Source organism: Podarcis pityusensis, assembly GCF_964106645.2.
Source record: "Podarcis pityusensis genome assembly, chromosome: 2".
Lineage (NCBI taxonomy): Eukaryota > Metazoa > Chordata > Lepidosauria > Squamata > Lacertidae > Podarcis > Podarcis pityusensis.
Genome location: NC_138029.1, coordinates 103,322,198 through 103,336,533, shown reverse-complemented (window position 1 = coordinate 103,336,533; position 14,336 = coordinate 103,322,198). Strand labels below are relative to the sequence as shown.

Below are 14,336 nucleotides of genomic sequence, written 5' to 3'. Positions count from 1 at the left end.
ATAATATAATCCTATATATGTGTACTCAGAAGAAAGTCCCTTTGGGTTCAATGGGACTTACTCCCCAGGTAACTGAATATAGGATTGCTCAAGACTAGCAAGCAAGGCTGCTTGCTGGAAGGCTATGTAAAGCCTTGATTTTTAACACGGCAGAATTTTTTCCCATGTGTAGATGAGGAGAGGCGGGCTAGTCTTTAACATATTGGTAAGTAATTTAGATCTAGAAGAAGAAGAAGAAGAGTTTGGATTTGATATCCCGCCTTTCACTCCCCTTCAGGAGTCTCAAAGCGGCTAACATTCTCCTTTCCCTTCCTCCCCCACAACAAACACTCTGCGAGGTGAGTGAGGCTGAGAGACTTCAGAGAAGTGTAACTGGCCCAAGGTCACCCAGCAGCTGCATGTGGAGGAGCGGGGAATCGAACCCGGTTCCCCAGATTACGAGTCCACCACTCTTAACCACTACACCACACTGGCTCTCAATTGAAACAAGAGAACCTACTTAATTTTTAAAATACTTATTTATCCATACTGACATGACATAAGGACATATAAGCCTCTGAGACAGAATGAAGAAGAATCAAAATAAATAAAATAAAAAGTATGAACAATGGCTATTAACACAAAATATATCCTCCCATTTATTGAATGTTGGGACAAGAAGGTTTTTTCCACTGTGACACTAATGAATGCTGCCCGGTTTTAGGCAAGGAGAAAGCTAATTGCCCAAATGGGACTTTGCACTGAGCAACTGTTAGGTTTCCTAATTAGCCTTTATAGGATTTCATTAATCTCTTCAGTAGACTAAAAGAGGTATGGTCTCTGAAGTAAATTTTCCTGAAATGGAAAAGAAGCTTATCAGTAGCCACTAGATAAGAGGTACCTGAAAGAAGCATGTTCCTCATATGCATTAGCAGATTTTATTTGAGGAGGCATTTAGAGTGCATGAGCAAAGAATGCAGTGGAATTTTCGAACAATGACTGCATTTTTGGAATGTAGAACTTTCAAACTCTACTTCTGGCTGACTATATATTTTCCTTCAAAAGAATGCTCCTGATATTTGCAGACTGTATGGAATAGTTGTGCAGAGAGTCCTAAACTGACGAATCACAGTGCTTCAAATTACTTTAATCTCTGGCTTTTTGAGGCAAGGGAAAAAAGATAAAATGAATATGAATTGGCAGTATGTTTGCCTCAGCTAGACCTTCTGTCAGAATAAGTCATTCTGCCCCGCTGCCCCCAGTCCATTTGAAATATCAGGATCTTTAATTCTGGGCATTGTGGAGTTGACCTGAAGATTATCTGAGTTACTCGTATCAGCACTGAATCACACAAACTCTTAAGAGATCAGCTTGTTTCAAAGTGAAAGCTTTCAAACACTGAAAAATTTAGCTCCTGCCATGCTCCGCTCTTTGGTCCACTGACAGCTTGGTAAAGATGGAAGTGGAGGTGGGATCTTCCCATCATGATGCCAAGTAGCTTCCGCCACAAGTGTTAACTTGCTGGGCAATTTAACCAGAAAGAATGGGAAACTTCAAAACAAAATACCTGTATGGAGATGTCATTTGCTGTGCATTTAAAAAAGAAGAGGGAAGTGAAGAAGAGATAGAGCAAGATAAGACAGACCAAGGTGGGGATGGGAAAGAGGGAGGAAGAGAGCAAGAAGAACAGGAAGAAGAAATGCTCGATCAGGGAAACTCAACAGTGATTGAATACCTTTCAGACACAGAAGATCCATATAATTTGTCACCAGGTGATGGCTTGATTGATTCATTGTTTCATGAAATAGAGGTTGTAGTCTACCTTTGACTTTAGTTCATCCTTTTCACTGATATACCAAAACATATGGGAAGTGTCTTAAATGTCCCAAAGTAGAGATAGTTGCTGGACTCTTCAAAGTTGGATTTATTCCCATTCCAATAGTTTTCAAGCCTTTGGTTAAGCAAGTTTTTCTTGCTATTCCTGCATGCTCTACATCAAGTGGAAAAGATTATTATGTGCTCATTCCCCCAAGGAAGGGTCACAACTCTGTAGTCTAAGCAGACAGAATAAAAATGGCATACTGCGAGAGCCAGTCATCCTCCTTGTTTTAACATATATAGTTTATCTCATTTATTAGATACATTTCAAAACTGTAATTTAGAGTTAGATATGCTAAAACAAGGGTACATGGAAAGGGACGTGTTACTGGTTTTGGCTGTAGATTGGGAATTTTTTTGGGGGGGGGGATTATTCACTTTGTCAGAAATTTAACTTCTCATGAAAGTAGCATAGGAATTCAATCACTTTCAGAGACATTAGTTGCATTGGAAAATATATTATTACAACCTACCTGTGGATGAGAGTTAATTCTTCTGCTAAGCATACAGTCGTACCTCAGAAACTGAACAGAATCCGTTCCGGAAGTCCGTTTCGCTTTCAAAACATTTGACTTCCAAAGCACAGCTTCTAATTGGCTGCAGGAAACTCTTGCAGCCAATTGGAAGCCCCGTCGGATGTTCGGCTTCCAAAAGAACATTCAAAAACCAGAACACTCACTTCTGGCTTTCGATCATTCAGGAACTGGAATGTTCAACTCCCAAGGCGTTAGGCAGCCAAGGTACGACTGTACTCACATTACTATGATATTGTAATAAACACTGTACTAGAGGGAGAGACTTGCTGTCAGGTTTAACCTCAAAAATTCCCTGGATTTTGCAACGGTATTTTATTAGCATATCTAGAGAAAATTCAAGAAGTTACCATGAAGTGCGGGCCAGGCAAAAGTAAGCATAAATGTAGATTTTGCATGGATCATACCAATCTATAAATTGTTGACTTAGCCTTAATACAACCACAGAACACAGTCAACCAAAATGTTTCCATGGGCAAACCTTTTTGGCTGTTCCATGTATCACATTAGCAGAAGTCAGAGGTAGTAGAACTGATAACAATAATAGTTTAGAATTCAGAGCCCTCTTTATTGTTTGTCAGTATATTTTCATATTGCAAAGCGTTAAGCTATACCAAATACATACATAAATGTGTGTGTAAAAATACCTATGACATAGAGCCAAAGCAATTTAATTTGCCCTACTCATAATTTGCATTATCTGTCATCAGGCACACAGCAAAGGTAATAGATATGCTGCGATTTCTCAGCTATTCTGTAGTTAAGCCCATCCACTACAAATATATTCCTGGAGCTCAATTCAGTTCAACTCCCCATTTATGTGGGGGTTATGTTCCAAGGCACTGCATGTTTAAGTGAAATTGTGTATAGTGGGAACACCATTGAAAAAGCCTGCAAAAACCCTCTATCTAACCCTTTGGAAACCCTTTAAAAAACCAAAATTCCACCAGACACCATAAATGGAGAGTTGCCTGTAGTTTCTCCATCGGCAACCTGCCCCGGGTCACTTTGTTTCCTGTGCATTCATGGATGTTCTTTATTCATAAAATGGAAATAAAGCAACCATTTCTGGTCAGTAGGATCAATTAAATGAAAACTTGACTAAACAGCAGCAACATGGTGGTCACTTAGTGCTGGATGAAAGTGATAATACAGAAATTGAGCATTAAGTTTGCACCAACATCAGTGGGGCCAGTATCAGCTGTGAAGGCACGTGAAACCATCTTCGCACACTGTTTGTTAGCATCTAGGTAGAGATGTTATTGCCTAACTTTATAGGACAATTGTTATTGTTAGAAAATATTAATTGTAGAGCTGAGTATCTTTTTTATTTTTCAGATGACATGGAAGCTATTCCTGTCAAACAATTCGTTAAGCATATCAGTGAACTGTATGCCAACAACCAGCATGGATTCTCAGAAGACTTTGAGGTACGTGTTTACAGCCTTAAGCGCTGGAAGTTTCTCTGTGGTGTTTAATTTAAATGTCTCAAGCAGCCTTGGAAGAGCGAAGGTCCAACTGCACTCAAGTGATTCTCTGAATAGAAGGGTTGAAGAAGTCCTAATGCCTGTGAGCATCTGCTGATTGGGAAAGAGGCAGAATGGAAGACAAAGCAGCCTGAAGTCTGTAATGAACGGTTATATGTGGGATGTTCGGTGGGATTTCTTGAACCTTGCAACTGCTAGCCTCCTAGTAGACAAGCAAGGAGGAAAGAGACTGTGACTGCAATGCCCACAGACTCGTTTGGGTGGGATTCACCTAGTGGGCCCTGTCAGCCCTGTGCTAGGACTTCCATTTGCACAACAGGTCTTTGAAGATGGTTTAGAAACACTAAAGGAATGACTCTTTGCAAATTCAGAACTAATATTGCATGGCACCTGTAGAAGTGCAAGTTCCGCATATTGAAGTGAGTGTAAGGAGTAACTTGTTTTGTGATTGTAAACTAATTTCCCCGTTTTTATTATTATATTGTTGTAACCTGTCCTGGGACCTTATGGTGAAGGCTGGGAATGAAATCTTATAAATATAAAAACTGTGATAACAGTAAAATGGAGAGCTCAGTATTAGGGACTGAAACAGAAATAATGGCAGTGGAAGAAGATGTTTAAATACAGGAATGCTGATAGCTGTGCAGCTGTGTGCGCAGCAAAGTCACAGTCGCGGGCACTCTGTGGGTTTACAGACCCGTGTGGCTTACATAAACACAGTTTCATGCTTAATGAGGGTGGCAGACTCAGGCTCTAATAAGCTAAAACAGTTATTCCAAAAGCCAGTATTAACCGTTCTGCTTCCCCGCATTCCTTTCAGCCTGATCACAGTGGAGCTTTGAAAGTACTGTCAGAAAGGAGGGCTCTCCCAGCCCTCTCAGCCAAAAATAGTGTGCAGCTGTTGTGCCATCTCGCCAGGGTGAGAGGAGAGAAATATGGTTTGGGGGCCATGACATGCTTTAGCAACCAAGTGTTAAAAATGTCATGACTGAGTCATAAAAGGCAGCTGTATTTACTAATAAGATATTGGCACAAAATGGTTGCTTTGATGCTGAACACCCTTTTCCTCAGTGTAACAAAGCTAAGGCTGCAGCCGTTTTCTTCAGCATGGCCCTTTCAAGCATCTTATTGCTGCCCTTTGGTAATAGCCTTTGCAATGAGGCGCACTGTCTGATAATTCAAAAACCGAACCAAAATAAGGGGGGGACACCCTATTGTGCCAATCATAAGCATTTCGTATTCATGAGGACAGCGGCTGTGCGAGGTGTTAAAAGTGATTTAGTTAAATTGACTGTTGGCTGGATGACTGAACAGGGATATTGAGGCATTTAACAATGTTGATGGTATTCAGGACAAACATTTATCCTCGGGAGAGTAGAATTTGATGGGAATGATCAAATGCAATGCCGTCTCCTCAATTATTTATGAATTGAGACCCCAGTGCTATTCATCACAGCTGGTTTTGACACCATTTAATTATTCAAAATAATCAGCTACACATCTGTAAACTTGCACTGACTTAAAGTAGGCTTTGCTTCGCTGTCTCTGAAATCGCTGCCATTAACAAAAAGCGAGGCAGCTTCTGTCTGCATTGTGCAGCAGAGGGATATATTCCTGAAATAGCCTTTCAGAATGCTTCAGGGTGCCCTTGTTGCCTCTTAATTACCCGGTAAATATTGTTTTGCCTATTAGTTTTGATTCCTGAAGTTGGGTATCTCTTTTAAAGGAAGTATAATAATTTTTAAACTGCTATTTCAAAGTCAAAATCTCTTCACTCCCACAAAGTATATGTGGAATGAACCCATAAGGGATTTGCAAAAGCCAATGTGGTGCCCTCCATATGTTGTTGTGCTACAACTCCCATCATTCCTGATCATTGGCCGTACTGGCTAGGGCTGCTGGGAATTGTTAGCTGTCCTTCATATAGGCCACTATTTTTAGGCTTCCCCATGACAGACATGGGACACCATCTGATTTCTATACCTTTGCCACATTCCTAATTGCTTCTCACCAAGGTAACCCCTCTTGGAAAAGTCACACTTGAAAATCGGCTGTGAATTTCCCCTTCCTTCGATATTCAAGTTGTCAAGGGGACATGTATAAAAAGTCAGAGATCAGGTTGCCCAAGGTAGTAGGGAGTCTGTCCATTAAGGAGTAATGCAGAACACAGGAAGCTTAGATGTTGCTTCAGTGCTGGGTAGCCCCAAATGAGTAGCTTCATAGCTGGCGTTTCTCTCCCACCCTTTCCTGGCCTGATATCAGACCCTGATATTGTACATGTGAGGAATCTGGATCCTACTTCATGGGTGGCTCTCAGGGATAGTTGACTTCATCCTGCCGGATGAGCACTGCACCTCCAGTTCTGGGTTTCTGCTCAGACATGCTGCCATCTTTCATCATGGGTGTGATCTTGTTGGAGCTATTCTCGGGGGAGGGAGGAGTATATCAGTCAAGTTGCATTGTTTCCTCCAAACCTGCCACCTTATTAAGTGAAGTACCTTCCATGAAGGTGGTCTTGGAATGGTTATTCATATCTGCTGACTTCTCTTTGACCCCATGAGAACTAGGACCAGCAACAGATACCTGTACTTTTTCTGAAGTTCTGCCCAATTCTGGGCTGGCTCTGCCAGGACAATGTGGGACATGACAAGCGATACCTTACCTCAGTCCAGAACAGTAGTTCTGTCAGCAATAGATGAGGCTTGGTAATGCATTATAGCACAGAGCTATTCTCATTCAAACTCTCTTTGCAAAATAACCTTAAGACACCTCGCCTGATTGTTAAAGTCCACCATGATGAGCTTAGGTGCTTTCCCCCTTAGATGGAATTCTTGTCTGTATATGCCCTCCCATAATAATTGCCTTGGAAATCAGATGACAAGAACCACTGATAACCTTTCTGTCTACCCCTATTCACATATCTTCATCAAGTCTGATGACATCTCTGGGACATTGATTTAGGCACGGAGTGCTGGAACTGGGCTATAGTAGATCTGTGCTTTATAAGTTGCCTACATGGAAACCCCCTTAAACAAAAATTAAGGGGTTGGTGTTCAGGACTGAAATAGGAAAAAAGGAGGAAATTGGAAGGAAAAAAACATGGCATGGATGGTTGTACAATCATGCAAACTTGTGTCTCCTCTTGGGATCATTTGGCAGATTTCTCCTTCTTCCTCATAAAGCGTGATACAAGAAGAAAAAGCACTATAGAATGTTCTGTGTCCTATATTTACTCTCAAAAGCTTAAAACTTAACAGTGTAGTGGTAGAATGTTTGTCTTTATTTGGGGCTCCACTGCTTCTCCTGCTCTCTAACTTAGAAGTTATCTTTTCTGCCTGCATTTTGGCAACCTTGTAGAGGATTTGGGCAATCATGCCATTAGGGAGTTTAAATGTAAGAAGACTCTTCAACCCTCTGAATGTAGATCCCTCTCCCCATCTTCCCCTTTGGGAACTTTAAGCAGGCTTTTACTTGCATATTGGGAGGAGGAGGTTGTTCTTAGTTCTGTCCTTCACGTCTCATGAAAGAGGATTAAGCAAGGAAATCCCCAAAGTGCTGGCATGGAATGTTTATAATGGCATAATATGTATTGGATTTTGGAACCCATACAATTTTGTTTGCCTCAAATTCATTAGTGGGTTGGGCATCTTTGCTGCTAGAAAGATTAGCAGCGGTGAATATAATCTCCCAAGCCTTGTCTGTTGCCTGTGGAAAAACAAGGGTTGTGATCCAGCCCCCAACTTGGAATTTGACCCAAAAACAAGCAATGCAGCTATCCCCCGACATACATTCAAAAAACATCAATTTCTTTCCCCCCAAAATGCTAAGAAAACAGCCATAAGTCCACAAAATCTGGTGGAAGAATTCTGCACTTGATAGCTTCCATAGGAGCAATAGTTTTATGGTTCACTAATTTCTATTTAAAAAATAATACCAGGATCCTTACAGATTATCCCCAAAGAGTGGTAGCTAAAAGATAATGCTGCTCATAAGCATGCCCATAGTGCTTCAGAAAAGAGTTGGAAAACCTCTAACACTCTCGATGTTGTTGAACTTCAACTCCCATCAGCCCCAGCCAGCCCAGCCAAAGGTCAAGGATAAGACAGTGGCAGTACAGCAACCTTTGGAGGGCACTAGGTGCCCTACCCCTGCTTCAGACCATTAAAAAGCCTTCACATACATTATCTCAGCACTCCTTGCAACATCCCTGTAAGTTAGCATCAGTATCTCCTCCACATTGTAGTAAGGGAAGAATGTGATAAAGCTGAGAGATTAAACAACTTCATTTTAAAAATGAGTTTATGGAAGACTTTTAACTGCTATTGTTAAAATGGAATCTATAAACGATGTATACCTCTGATTATGAGGTGTTGAGTACAAAGGGATGGGGACTGTCTCCATCTATCCCTCTGTTTGTTTCACAAGGGCATCTGGATGGTATTCTACTGAAAACATAGGCTGGACAAAACAGATTTCAGTCGGATCCACCAAGGTGTGGATGTCATTAAATACCCTTACCCATCTTCATCATTCGCACTCTCCCAAACCCAGTTTGCTTAGCTGTAACATTATTCCAACTGCACTCACTTGCTACTTCCATTGTAGAGTCATTGTTGTCTTATTTTCTACAGACACGATGGAGGTGTTACAAATTCTGGAAAAGAGCAGTGTGTGTGTGTGTGTGTGTGTGTGTGTGTAGCAGAAAGGGCAAGTGTGCCAGTTTTGCCCTCCCTCCAGCATGGTTTCCATTGCCTACCAACTTAGGAGAGGCAACTGTCTACAGCAGGGAGCTTTTTGTATTCATGGCTGCTTCCTGGGCGTTTGGAAACCCCAATTTCCCAAAACATGCAAGAAGCCTCCATAGATATAAGAAACTCCCTGCTGCAGTCAGCCACCCTCCACACATTGGAAGGCAAGAAAAACAGTGATGGGGGAGGGCACTCTCACACACCTCTCACACTTTTACTTCCAGGATTTGTAGCACCTGTACAGAGCTACAATTGTCCCTAGGTATCAGACAGAAAATAAAGCCCTATGAGAAGCTAGCTCACACCTGGGCTGGGCGTGATTACTTTTGCTAATCCACCCTAGTTTAGCCCCAACCCTTTCTTTGCTTTGCCATTAAATTTGTTGCAGCTTTACAAGCTTGGCTTTAGTTTGAATTAGGTCTTGCTGGGCCACAGAGGCCTGTAGAAGAGACTGTTGCACTTTGCATCTATTTATTGAGTGGTTTCTGAAATTTCCAAATAGCCTTTCTACAGTTCAGTGCACAAGGAAGCAAACAGAACCTTGTTGCATAGCTACAAATTGGAGAGGGAAGCATTTGCATGTTCTTACAAGTATAGATTTTACTGCTTAATTTTTTTATTTTTTTTGTCTCAGAGTTCTTTTCAATTGACAGGGAAACCATATTATGATGTTGCTCTCAGGGTCGTAACTTGTTCACTTGTCTGAAGTTATATCAGAATGTCTATGCAATCAGCCATTCCGGAGCAATTTCTAGCTCATTATGTTGGATTATCAGACGTGTAGCAATTGGATTTTACACATAAATTTAGCAAAAGAATATTTGAAGTTTATAAAACTAATCAGCAACTTGTTTCAGAGGGACACTGAAAATGAATGAGTCATTAAACCTGGATGTATTAAATCCCAATCAGTGGTAGCACGGACAATATAATTAAAAGCTAAATTAGCCATAATGACACAGAAGAGTTTTAACTGTGACTAAAGGTTGATTAAAACCAAGTGTGTTGGATTCCAGAGTTGCCGACAATACATTCCAGTGGACAAAATAATAAGAACCGTAACTGTTCATCTTTAAACAAAATTAGCGTTTTGGGAAGTTAAACGCTGAGAATGTCATATGAACCAGTGAGACAAAAAAATTGAATAAGGAAAAAGAATGATCTAGTGCAGTCCTGCCAGAAAGCTTTCCCTTCAGAATCCTAAAATAGACAATCCATTGTTGCTTTATACTCCAGTGGTCCTGCATTTGAACTGTTAGAAATTTGGGACAATGGGAATATTTCTATATATTTTTAAGAATTAGTAAGGTAATCACAGCACATGGTAATGTAACCTGCTTAGACATTTTTGCTGATCAAATGGTATATAAATATTACTAAATATATAACTAAATGTAATCTCCTTAGATACTGGCTTTAAACCAGGGGTGGCTCAGCCTGTGGTCCTCCAAATGTTGCTGAACTGTGTCTTCTATCAGCTCAGGCCAGTGTGGCCAGTGCCCAGGGATGATGGAAGTTCAGCATCATCTGGAGTCACAGGTTAACTACTCCTGCTTTTACCTAAGCTAGAGCACAGCTAACATTTTAAACCACCTGCAGTGCAGCTTCCATTTTAAAAATATATAAAAACCTTTGAGTCTTAAATCCAAAATGCAAAATCCACTGGATTGTGATTTCTGTTGTATTTATTCCAATTATTTAAATTTGTGAAAGTTTAAATAAACATGGCATGTTTCTGCTTGATGTGACATCTTAAAATGTTTGTGTCAGGACAGATATAAAAGGGGTACCTGGTTCCTTAGGGTCTGAGCTGTAGTTGCTAAGCGAGCACCATAAGGATTCCCTCCTTATGTAAGAACAAACACATAGGAAAGCAAGCCAAGACATAGATTCAGGTTGTATGACAATGCAAGCACTTTCATGTTTCTAGAATGCATACAGTTCTTACTCAAACATAAGCCAGCCAACCAAGAGTATTTGCTAGTTCCCTTCTCCTGGTTATTTCCTGAAAGCTCACAAATGTAATTTTAATATGTGACCTAGCACCTGACTCATATCTTCTGAACGAGGATATAAGCTTATTGTGAGTTGGCCCAAATCATCTATAAATGAAACAGCAGCTCAAAGTGAAGAAGCAACTTTCCTAACTTTGTCAGATCCAAATGGAAGGCATTCCTAGAGTGGTATGACATCTACTAGAGGGATCAGGCAGGGTCTTCTCAAGCCTTTTGACTCTTCTTAAGCTGGAGAAGTCAGCCCTCTCATCTGACCAAGCCTACCTGTTGGCGGTGAGAGCTAATGCTTTCAGCCTGTTTCTCTTCTCAAAATCACTCTTCCCCCCAGGTTGTTTCCTCTTTGTACTACAAGTGTTTAGTTTTGAGCATCCTCCTCTCCTGTCTTGCTGCTTTTTCCTGTCAGTGTATGTATTTTTCTCCTTCCCTCCCTTGATCTGTGCTGTTCCTTTCCTCTGTTCCTTTGTATGGTAGGGAATGGTGGGGGTAGGATCTCCAGGTTATTGGGGACCACCCCTTGGCTACTGAATTACCTCTTTGACTTGAGGAAGATGGTTGTAGTAGTGGAGAGTTGGCACATCCTGCCCAGAACCACAACAAGCAGGAGTGCCATTTTTATCCTTTTCCCTCAGCTACATTGAGCAGAGGTTTTCTCCACATGCTTCTCATCCTGATGGGCCATGATAACCAACCAGTGGGACCATCAGTGTTGTACTCTCCTGTTTCATCTGGTCAGTCTTGGACTGGTGTAAAGCAGCCAGCGATTCCAGCTTCACATTCAGTGGGTATGCTAATGCTTGATGGGTCAAGTATTGCACTCCTTGATGTTCTGCCGCAGTTTCCCGCCTTTTTTCCTCTGACCCTTCTGGGTACTGCTTGCTTGATAGCAATGGTCTCTTTACCTGTATTGGAGACAGGCGGGTGGAATTTCCAAGCCATAGCAAAACTTTTGGACTCAGATTGACTGAGTGGTGCAGAAAACTGATTAACCAAAGAATGGGAGATTGGCAGAAATGTCTCCCTTATCCTTCTACATACGAATGGATTGTGGAAAGATGTATGGGACAGGAAAATGTATAGCTTTGAGCTTCTGAGGAAAACTTTTTTAAAAAATTGCTTGACATTTAACTTCATAGGACTAAGCCCTGGTCGTTCTAATGAACCAACCTCAACTGACCTTAATCAAGGAGTAGGGAAATGAAGAATGAGGGAAATGCAACAAACTAAGCTACTAGAATTCAACAATGACTGTTCACTTTTTGTAGTCGTTTCAGAGGTATCGGCTCAGTTAACAATGTATACTGATAACTTGCAGGGTCCTCATCTGCATGGGGCAATTCTGTGCACACTGCACATATATATAAATCTGCCACTGAACTGAGGCTGCAGTACAGCGGACAAAACCATAAACCCTAAGCATCAGTAAGGTTAATTAAAGTTACTGACCTTAGAAACCAGTCCCACCTGAAAGGTCCTTCAAGATGTAATGGCAACTGATCCAATTTATGTGCATTATGTAAATTTATTGTAGGTCATTCAATAACAGGGACTGAATTCTATTTCTGATATGCTAGCGTGTGTTTTTTACAGCAAGTTTGAATCCTCACTGGCTTCATTCATTTTTCTTCTACAGTACACGCTAAGATAAAGTTGGATCACTATTTTTTTATAGAATGTCATTAAATTGTACTGGAGACTTTCATTTTAAGTCTATAAAGCAGAGTAGCCAATGTGGTGCCCTCCAGATGTTGTTAAACAGCACTCCCATCAACCCCAGCTTCTGAGGATAATGGGAGTTGTAGTCCAACATCCGGATGGCACTGTGTTGGTTACTCCTGCTGTGTCACACACATTTGATGGTGCTCTTTTGATGGTGCTCTTTCTGATGATGATTGCATCATCATCAGAATCTGCAGACCTTACAGAACCATGTAAAAAGTGGGAGGGTAGTGAAACAGCACAGTGATTAATGGTTGATAATTAAAAATATCCTTTGGATTAAATCACTGAATCCTTTCTCTGCTGAGCTACTGGTGTGAAAACACTGTTCTAGAATACATAATCAGTGACATTAGTGTCAATTATTCCATGTAAGGATTAGACCTGATACCCCGTTCAGCTTCTTTGTTTGTTCTTTATTTCTTCTGGACAACTATGGTGATTTGCTTACCATAAAAAAGCAAATGCCACTGCTTTATGAGTCTAAATGCCTCTAATTATATTTGGACTTGTGATATTTTGGATTTCCAAAAAATGTAAATGTTTTGGGGCTAGATAGGAGGGAGGGCAATGAATTGGCTTGTCACTTCTTTATGACAGTTTTGTATTAATCCTGCACTCTGGCTACATCTGCAGTTTCACTAACATTTCTCGTGATAATTTTCTCTGTCACTTAGCTCCTACTCCATCATTGCAGCAGCTGTGCTGTACTAATGACTTCCCTTATTAGGATGCTCCTGATTAACACGTGAAGCCTGGGGTATGAAACAGTGTGGCATCTTGTAACCCTTGGGAGGACAGGGGAAACGGGTGGCACTCACGGCACCCTGCCGAAGTAGCGTTTGGATAAAATTCAGCTAAATACATTGAGAAAATGCCCTAGAAAGAAGCAACAATGTTACATTGTTATAAAAAGATTTTTAAAATGTAATTAGGACACTTAAAATAAACGGCAGAATTGACATTTCTGACTAAGAGGAACATAGGACTGTGTAATCACTGTGTTGTCCAACTTAACACTTTTTGATATTATTTAATATCAAAACGTTAACATATTTTAATTATTATTTAAAGTTACAAAAAAGCATTGAAGACAGACAGCACCTACAAAGTAAACACTGGCTTCAATGTGGAATGTGATAAACAAGAAATCACTCACATCTTAAGGGGGGAAATGAAACCAACACACGTGTGTGTGTGTTGGCATCTGTCTGTCTAGAGACAATGGAGGAGGTGAAGTCAAACTGTTAGAAGATTACTGCACCTGCTGTGACTATATATATTTGAGTTGTCACAATTAAGGTGGTTCAATTATGTTGATGTGCCGATTTTGATTATTTTGCATTTTTCACTTCACTTTACCCCCTTGGTTGTCTATTTTGGTGACGAACTCTAATGATACATTAGGACCCTTGTTCACATTGGGCCCCTGTGAAACACTGTAAATTCAGTCTGTTCTAAACTGCAAGTACTTCTTCAATACAGTCACTCTGCAGCTTATGTGCATTTAACCTTGTGCATTCAGCTTTACACGCTTGGCAAACATTTTTTTTACAAAAATTAAAAAGGGTCAAAAAGTGGACGGGCAACTGGGGGAAAAGACTTCTGCAATCCTACTTGCCATTGCACCCAATGTGTTTTGACTATTTACGTTTTTAGCTCTAGGGGCGATTCCCCAGAATGTAACCCCCTACAAGTTGTGGGCTTACTGTACTGCTTTGTATTACCTAGGTAGGCACTCACTCCTCTACCAGACCTGGGGAGTTATGACTGTGAGTTGCTATATGGCATAAAACTTGCTCAGAACCCTTTTAAGAGCAGAGTTGCTATTTTGGCTATGTTGTTCCTGCTTCTGAAAGTGCTCTAATTAGAATTAAGCCTTGGGCAAATGGCTAGCAAAAGGCCTGTGACCACATTGGTGTCGCATTCTGGCTGCTATTAAGGGAGTTCTAGATAGATGGGAAAGCGGTGGGTGGGTGG

General features: G+C 40.8%; 2 protein-coding genes across 13 annotated transcripts in view; one reads left to right on the top strand and one right to left on the bottom strand.

Moving 5' to 3' along the window:
* Window positions 1–14,336, bottom strand: part of LOC308471644 (uncharacterized protein) — an 88,264-nt gene that overhangs the window by 32,359 nt on the left and 41,569 nt on the right. For 3 of the 7 annotated variants that reach the window (XR_013983010.1, XR_013983011.1, XM_080995915.1), the window contains one exon: window positions 10,293–11,539. The exons of 2 other annotated variants lie outside the window; for them this stretch is intronic. Coding sequence is in view for 1 of the 5 variants with exons in the window: in XM_080995915.1 (XP_080852041.1) it covers window positions 11,303–11,539 (237 nt within the window). In the remaining 4 variants the exon portion in view is untranslated. Of the gene's footprint in view, window positions 1–5,327; window positions 6,297–10,292; window positions 11,540–14,336 lie in introns of those variants that run through there. 2 more of the 7 variants (XR_013983008.1, XR_013983009.1) reach the window with 1 other exon arrangement.
* The window catches only part of PTPRG (protein tyrosine phosphatase receptor type G), a 542,845-nt gene that overhangs the window by 499,877 nt on the left and 28,632 nt on the right, over window positions 1–14,336 (top strand). For all 6 annotated transcript variants that reach the window (XM_080995611.1, XM_080995608.1, XM_080995607.1 and 3 more), the window contains exon 15: window positions 3,729–3,820. In XM_080995611.1, coding sequence (XP_080851737.1) covers window positions 3,729–3,820 — 92 coding nt within the window. The remainder of the gene's footprint in view (window positions 1–3,728; window positions 3,821–14,336) is intronic.